This window comes from Lactuca virosa, chromosome 8, assembly GCF_052849685.1.
Source record: "Lactuca virosa cultivar CGN04683 chromosome 8, Lactuca_virosa_CGN04683_v6, whole genome shotgun sequence".
Classification (NCBI taxonomy): domain Eukaryota; kingdom Viridiplantae; phylum Streptophyta; class Magnoliopsida; order Asterales; family Asteraceae; genus Lactuca; species Lactuca virosa.
The window spans coordinates 120393474-120401119 of NC_136433.1; the positions used below are offsets into that span (position 1 = coordinate 120393474).

Here is a 7646-nt window from a genome sequence, read left to right on the forward strand (position 1 = left end):
ACCTAAATGACCAAAATGTTGTTAATTGTGAAACACTTCAGACAAAGAATAAACCAAAAATCATTTGGGATATGATATTTAAATGAAGTTTATCAAATTGTGCTTGATTGAGCTAGAAAAGGGGCATAAACCTGGTACTCATTTTAGTAAGATTGGGTGGACGAATTTAGAGAAAGGCATGCAAGAAGAAACATGCAAAGTCTTTTCTCTGAAACAACTTAAAAACAAATATGACAACTTAAAAAATAATTGGAAGCTTTATGGCCACTTAATGAGGCTTGAAACTGGAATTGGTGGGACAAGAAGCTTATTAAATGCATCTCCTAGTGGAAGGAGAAAACAAATGTAAGATTTACCATTCTTTTTAATCATTTGAGGTTATGCTTGTATAGTGAAATATATGAATTAAACGTCATTGTTTATCTTGTAGGTTGATAAAGACTTTGCCAAATTTAGGGACACAATTTTGTCCATATATGAGACATTATGCTCTTTTTGTTTCGAGATTCTATTGTTGTTGGAGATCAAACTATATGTTACAATTTCTAAACAACAACAATTTGAACGATGTTCAACGTGAAGAAAATATGGAGGGGAAAGGAGATAGTGAAGAAATCAATTTAGGTAATGATGAGCGTCTTTTTCCTAGTTTTCCTCAAACTAATTATTATATATATATTAAAGTTGTGCAAAGTTTTAACAGTAAACATGAGACATTTTGCCCAATTTTGGTCCCTTAAATTACATTTCCGGTCCCTCTATTTTTGTTTGTGTGTCACTTTATTTTAATTAATCCGTAACTATGTTTGAACGGTAATGTTCTTTCCTCAATTCACTTAATCGAAGGGTCTCTCGGCCTGTTTGACCATGAACGAAGGGGTTAAAAATGATGAGGGCGTTGTTGGACTTACAATGGTGAGTGGTGGCAGGAGGAATTTCGCAGCTAGGTGGTGGTGGGTGGCGGCTGTGGGCGGCGATGGCGACTTCGGCGGTCTCCTGTTGCTTCCTTCTTCTTCTTTTTCCGGCGAGCTCGACGAGAAGGAGGACAGGGAAGAATTCCGACCGTAACAGGGGTGTTCGGTGGTGATTTCGGGTGAAGGGAGAGTGGTTTTTGGGTGGTGCTATGGTGGTGGTTTTCCAATGCCAAAAATCCCCTTTTTATAGCCTCAATCCGAGATTTCCAGCAAAAAGGATTTGATAGAGACTTGTCAATTTTGTCAAAGACTCATATTTGAGGAATTTAGACCACTTCCTTTCCAAGATTCGTTTTTGGCATCAGTTCTAATGGAGGGTGAGGACAAAGTCGGACCTGCAACTGATGAGGGAGGAAGAAGAGACCATTTTTCTGATTTAGCACAAATAGTCCCTGTAATTTGGCATTCTAACTAACTCCACCCAATTCTCATATATTGATACCAATTTAGTTTTAGGAAATTGTAAATTTGCCCCTACAAAGCCCGGACTTTTCATCCTTGCACTTTCTATGTCTGTCATATTTATCAATTCGGAAACAACATTGAAAGCTTCTGGCCCCCGCGTAGCGGGGGTAACCTTTCTAGTTCAAATAAAAGGAAGAAGTCTAAGAATATTGCCAACAATCGTTCAACCAAGACTAAAACTTCATTTCTTAAGAAAAAACTAGATGTTGTATTGGTATCAATAAAAAACACACAAACTTTTCCACCAATTAATCTCTCTCTAATAATATGTATAAAAGTGGCCATCAACAGTTAAGAGGTAGATAGGATCCGGGTCGATGGTACGTGAAAGAAGGGACACCTTAGAAGGAAATAGGTACATTGTATGAGGATAGACAAGGAGTTGGTGCCTTTTGAAGATATGTACTTGAATAGGAGGGTGTGAATACATAAATTTAGGATAGTTTAGTAAGTTATATCATTAAATCCATGTCCTTTTCTTGTGTGATCTCCGTTTATTGCATTTAATGTTTTTTAGTTCTTTTGTGTATTTCTATTCTCCATTGTATTTCTAACATTTCATGGTCTTCTTGGATGAAAATTCTCACATACGTTCATAATGAAGTATCTTGTAAGTGCCATACGTTTTAACACGTTACATTTGTTTCTAGGTGTTGAAGTTCTCTCATTAACACACCCACACGAACAATTTCACATGGATGGTATCAATAACATTGTCACAGCACTCAATTCGATATACTCTTACGCTTGTCCATGGAACATTACAAATTGTTGTGATACCTTATCCTCGTCTCGTTGGCAAATTACCAATTACTCATCAAAATATTTATTTTGTTGTGAATAAAAATTAGCATAATCATGTTTGCCCCAACCGAACTGCAATGTCATTCTTAAAACCAAGTGCTTCAGTATTTAGAGGATAAAACTCGATATGGGTTGTTTATTAAACGTGGTTCAAGACTCTGAGACTTGAATTTAGCCAAGAGTCTATTGACTTGACCTAAATGATTTTTGTAACCTTATCTTAGTTCCACTCACATTTGTTGTAATCATAGAATCCTACTTTATCGGTAACTCGGCTATTAAAACATGTATACCCACACACACATATAATCAAGTCTTAGTTGATTTGTATTATCTAAACATATATAAACCATGAGATTCTTCTTCAAGATAAGTAGTTAATATAATTGAATCAAAGAACTAATCAATATTTGTTGCAGAAAGAAGCTCCGAAAAAGGTCACATTGAGATAAAAACAGGGCACATGTGATAAGATCCCACGCTTCCATAAAATTCCAAAATTGCTTTTCAAAAGATCATTGTCTACACAGCTGTCAAACCAACCAATCCCTACTTGTATGCTTCAAAAATAAATAGCCAAACACCATAACCATTTACCCTTTTTAATCTTTAGGTAATTTCCTAAATAATATTGTACATCATGCAGTACTTGACTTGTACCAAAAAAGTCAAATACACACAGAAAAAAGAACAATTCATCTGACCATAAATCATGGTCTTAGAATAAAGGTACTATTTTGTACTTGTAGCCTAGAATAAAGTAACAATAGCACAAATAATCATGTTTCATCATATAAAAGAAGTTAACTGCTATGTACAAATTCATAGCCATTCACAAAAAGTTTTATATAATGATTACGCATGATAGTGGAAACAATTATATATATATCCTAGAATAAAACCATGTTCATTTGCACATGGGTCCATCAACTTATGAGATTTATGTTATCTCTGTCTGTTTCCATACTACAACAAAAAAACCACCAACTTGCTAAAACAAATATATTCTGCGTCTGCAGAAAAGAGGGGTGTGCTATTTTTGTCCCATTATTTTATATTTTTTTTATCACACAGACAAAAACACAATACAGTAATGAAGATTCTCTCCCACTTAAAGAAACATTTGATAAAAATTACTGCCAATCCAAGATATTTATCCAATAATATCGCCAAAGATGATTGTCATAATCTACTAATAACAATTAAATAAAAAAAAAACACAACCTAAATAAAACACAGACCATGAAATTTGAAATTTAAGAAAGGACTACAGAACCACAAGATATACAAAAACATTGTTCCAAGATAGTTGTATGCATCTTACCAGGAATAGAAGAAAGGAATGGCTTTTTTTGATTATAGAGTAACCTTCTCTGGAATTGACGATTCCATTCCGGTGTTGATCATCTCATAGCATGCAGTCAGTTCTGGCTGGCAATCTTCTAAAGAAGTTGAGAGGGACAGAAGGAAGCTTCTGGCGAAACCTCGGGTGTCTCAACACATAGAATCCAGTCAGAAGTGCCACAACTTGGAAAGGTGTGACATAAAGAACAATAGCAGCAATCAAACAGAAAATCACAAACAGTGCAGTTGCTCTGGGATCTCGCCAGCTCAGCAAAGACTGAAGTCTCTCTCCTTGTGTTGCCAAATCACCAACAACCGTCTGAATCCTTCCAGAAATACTCCTTAATCGGTCATATCTCATTCTGATGATGTCAGCAGGGCGAGAAGTTGGAAAGGTATCGAATTCTTCATCAAGTTCATCAGGGTGTGCATTGTCAGCACAAGAAAGACGGGTGTCCATGTGGGATGGGTTCTTTGGTCTCCATCTATAGTACCAAACTCCAATCAGAAAAAGATAGAGGAAAATAGTTGGGAGAATAAGCTCAGGGTATAAAACCAAAATCAAGAAAAGGATGTGAATCAAAACGGTTGTGATCGGATTCTTCCAGTTACAAATCTGGTCAAACCATTTTCCAACTGCAATCAAACCACCTAACACACCCATGATTCTGAAGAAATTAGCTTTACTTCTTCTCATACTCCACATGTGGGACCCCACATCCAGCATATACTCCACCACCTCTTTTCTCAACGGCGGCTCAGCCCGGGACAACCGCATGGACACAATCTGAGTTGCCTGGTGCCTTAAACTATCGAGTTGACTCACTGTCAACGGATGGATGTAGTGCATTTTGGGTAACAAAGGCTGTGAGTACATATGCATCATGTTTAGCAATGAAGAACATGTAAACCTCACAGCTAAATGAATCTCACCCATTTTTTTAACTCCAGATGGATGTAAAACCAGAAGAGGGTATGAATGGGTGTAGACACGATCTGTTTCAAGAGTGGAAAGACGGATTCTGACTTTCCCGATTCTTGAATCGCGGGCCCCACCCCCACCCCCTTTATCGCCACCTTGGAGATGACAGTTGTCGAATACACCGATTGTTATAACAGTACATGGATCGAAAACTTCCCATGTGTATTGTTCGTTCCATTTAGGGGTAAAACTGTCAATTATTGTTCTTGTTCTGACCCATTTTGTCCCGTATTTGGCAACACAATACGCGTCTGTTGTTGCACGTCCGTCTTTTGTTTTCATTGGTGATAATCCCTGAGCACTCAAGACTCCAACTTCAAGAACACCGATGCTGTTCTTCCATAATTGTTTAGCTGTTGGCCTAAGATCACTGCTGTAGTGAGTAGATTCATCAAGAACATGATAACCACCTTCCAAGCAGATTCTCATATGAAGCCTGCTAGCAAATTTGACTTCTTTTTTCTTTTCACCATCGATTATAACATGTTTTTCAAGATTAAACCATCTTGTGTTGATAGCTTTGTGGTCTAGCCTTCGATCCACATACTGTAGAGGAATTGCACACATTCCAAGGATTTCATCTTTATTGGGTGCGAGTCTATCTTCCACACTTAAAACCAAGTGCTCTTCAAATGGTTCTGCAGCTACAAACATTAAGTCTTCATTCCACATAGGATTGATGGATTTGCTCATGGAGATTCGGGTCCTTAAAACTTGATGACCAAGTGCAGCTTTCACAAAAACTTCAGGGAATCTAGTTCTGTCACTTGGTATTAAGTCTTGGGCTTCAATCACATTGACTCTGAGATACCATAGCTTAGGTGAAAGATAGACTTTTGAACGGATATTAGCAAGAGCATCAGCTCCACCAACAGAAGCAGCATCTGAATGCCATGCTTCAGGGAAAGCTTCATCAGCTTGAGTACCCCACCATACTGCTAGCATAAGCTCTCCTTTCAGCTTGTTTGATTTCCTGTCTTCTAATCTATACCATTGAGGAGCTAGAGGACTATCTGGTGGAACTCTTTTTGGAACCTCAGTAAGATCAAATAGAACCCACCCCATGAAATCATCCTTAACAAAGTCTTTATCTTTTACAGTGACTTCAAGCATAGTGGCTTGAATCCTCTCTCTGGAGAAGGCAAACACTTGGTTCCATTCAGGGTTAGATTTCTTTTCAAAATGACGAGTTGTACCCTTGTAGTTTCCAAGACGAACTTCAGCATAAGGGTCACAACTACCAGTAACATCTTTCGCAGGTAAATCCCTAGCTTTCACCACACGGACATACAGGTATTGCATTTGTTCCACAAGGTCATAAGTGCTGGTGAGCTTATCTCCGGTGACCTTTCCTCCACCCAGGTGGGGTTTGGTCTCCTTGAGTGAGAAATCATCGTGCGGAGGAGGTCTGTGCATCATCTGGATTTCGTCACAGCTGAAAAGATGAACAAAATTGTTGATATAAAGTGTTCAGAACCTTAAAACCAGAGCTTACATTATGGAACTGAAGGAAAATAATTGTTTATTACATGTTTATACTATTGATGGAGCTAAGATTATCATAAATAAAACAGGAAAATCGTTTAAACATATAATCAATAATTAACACCTGGTAACTTTAAAAAAGTAGAGTTGAAGGCTTCAGATCTAAGTGATTCCGACCTGCAAAAAAGGTAAAGAAAACAAATCAAAACCCTAGTTTAGACACGCTGATAAGGAAAAAAAAGGCATCGACAGAGTACTAAATTTTCAGCAATAAATTCAAATCACTTCAAAGGAAAAACATGTTCAAAAAATATCTAGAACTAAACAATAAAACAGACAAATTCATGGCTGAAAATGAAGTTTGGTAGAGTAAAAGGTAATTTTAAAAAAATGTCGAATCACAATCAAGAGAAACCCTAGAATCACATTAATGCATGAATATTCATCAAATGCTGTACGTTCGGATATAGATACATTCTTGGGGGAATATGCTGAGGAATGTGTATATACCTTACTAAGAGCGATAATTAAAGAGAGATCTCATGGGAGATCTGTATGGATTCGCGATAGCATTATTGGGCTGTTACAAGAAGAAATTAATGGAGTTGCTTTTTTAATCGTCTGGGATCAGATTCATAAGAATATAGAGGATTTGAGACGAAAAAGGTGCGATGGTAACAGGGGTTTTAGAGAGAGAAAGAGGGTTTTAGAGAGAGAAAAGCGGAGGAGGTGGTGATGAGTATGTGAGTATGTCTGTGTATTGCTGTCTCTTTAAGGAAGAGTGCAACAACAATTTAACTTTGGGTAAAATGCATCTTCACCCCTAATGTTATGACTAGTATTCATAGCCACACCTTCACGTCATAAATATTTGCACATGGAAAAGATTTATCATTTTTATGATAGAAATCAATTAGTATTAATGTATTATAGTATACTACGTATTTAATTAATACAGTAAGCGTTTATATAAGTCGATATTCACTTGAACATAGTTTCATTTAGGATTGACTTTAAACTAAATGAATATTGCGTATAAAGTTATGAGGAACAAGACTTAGTTGTAGGATATAAAATAATTAATAACATTGAGAATTTGATTTAGAGTGTGTATTAAAATTTTAATTTTTAAAAGTTTGTTTGGATATATATATTTATCAACTTAAGATCTTAATTAATTGAAATTCAAAGGGATACAACCGAAATATCGTCCATATAATTACACGTGTATTAAAGTTGGCTATGATGTCGTCAATGACTACACAAGTTGTTTTGGAGCTAATGGATCGAGTTGAAATGTAAAATTGATAAAATTTTCTTTTAATTTTAAGAACTAACTTGAAAATAAAACATATAAAGACAAAATAGTAGACGATTCAAAAGCTTTTTTTGTATATATTTGTATGCAAATTAAATAGATACATTTTATGGTTGATATATCTAATGATCTAGTTTTCAATCACTTGATAATGTTATAGTCCTTTTGGTTCTTATTAACATATATTATATTAAAACCCATCAAACACATATATATTAATAAAATGTCAAATGTTGACTAAAAAATATTATGAGTAGATAAATATTAAGCAAAC

The 7646-nt window shown here is 36.0% G+C and overlaps 1 protein-coding gene across 1 annotated transcript; it reads right to left on the bottom strand.

Moving 5' to 3' along the window:
- Positions 1–3376: 3376 nt before the first annotated feature.
- LOC145134318 (FT-interacting protein 3) lies at positions 3377–6816 on the bottom strand. The gene is made up of 3 exons (XM_079069182.1): positions 6565–6816; positions 6179–6231; positions 3377–6004 (listed from the first exon to the last, which is right to left on the bottom strand). Exon 3 carries the CDS (start codon positions 5986–5988, stop codon positions 3652–3654), a length of 2337 nt encoding a protein of 778 aa, XP_078925308.1. The 5' UTR covers positions 5989–6004; positions 6179–6231; positions 6565–6816; the 3' UTR covers positions 3377–3651.
- Positions 6817–7646: the final 830 nt, after the last annotated feature.

Coding starts and splice junctions, on each gene's coding strand:
- LOC145134318 (XM_079069182.1), bottom strand. CDS start 5,988: ATGATGCACAGACCTCCTCCGCACGATGATTTCTCACTCAAGGAGACC.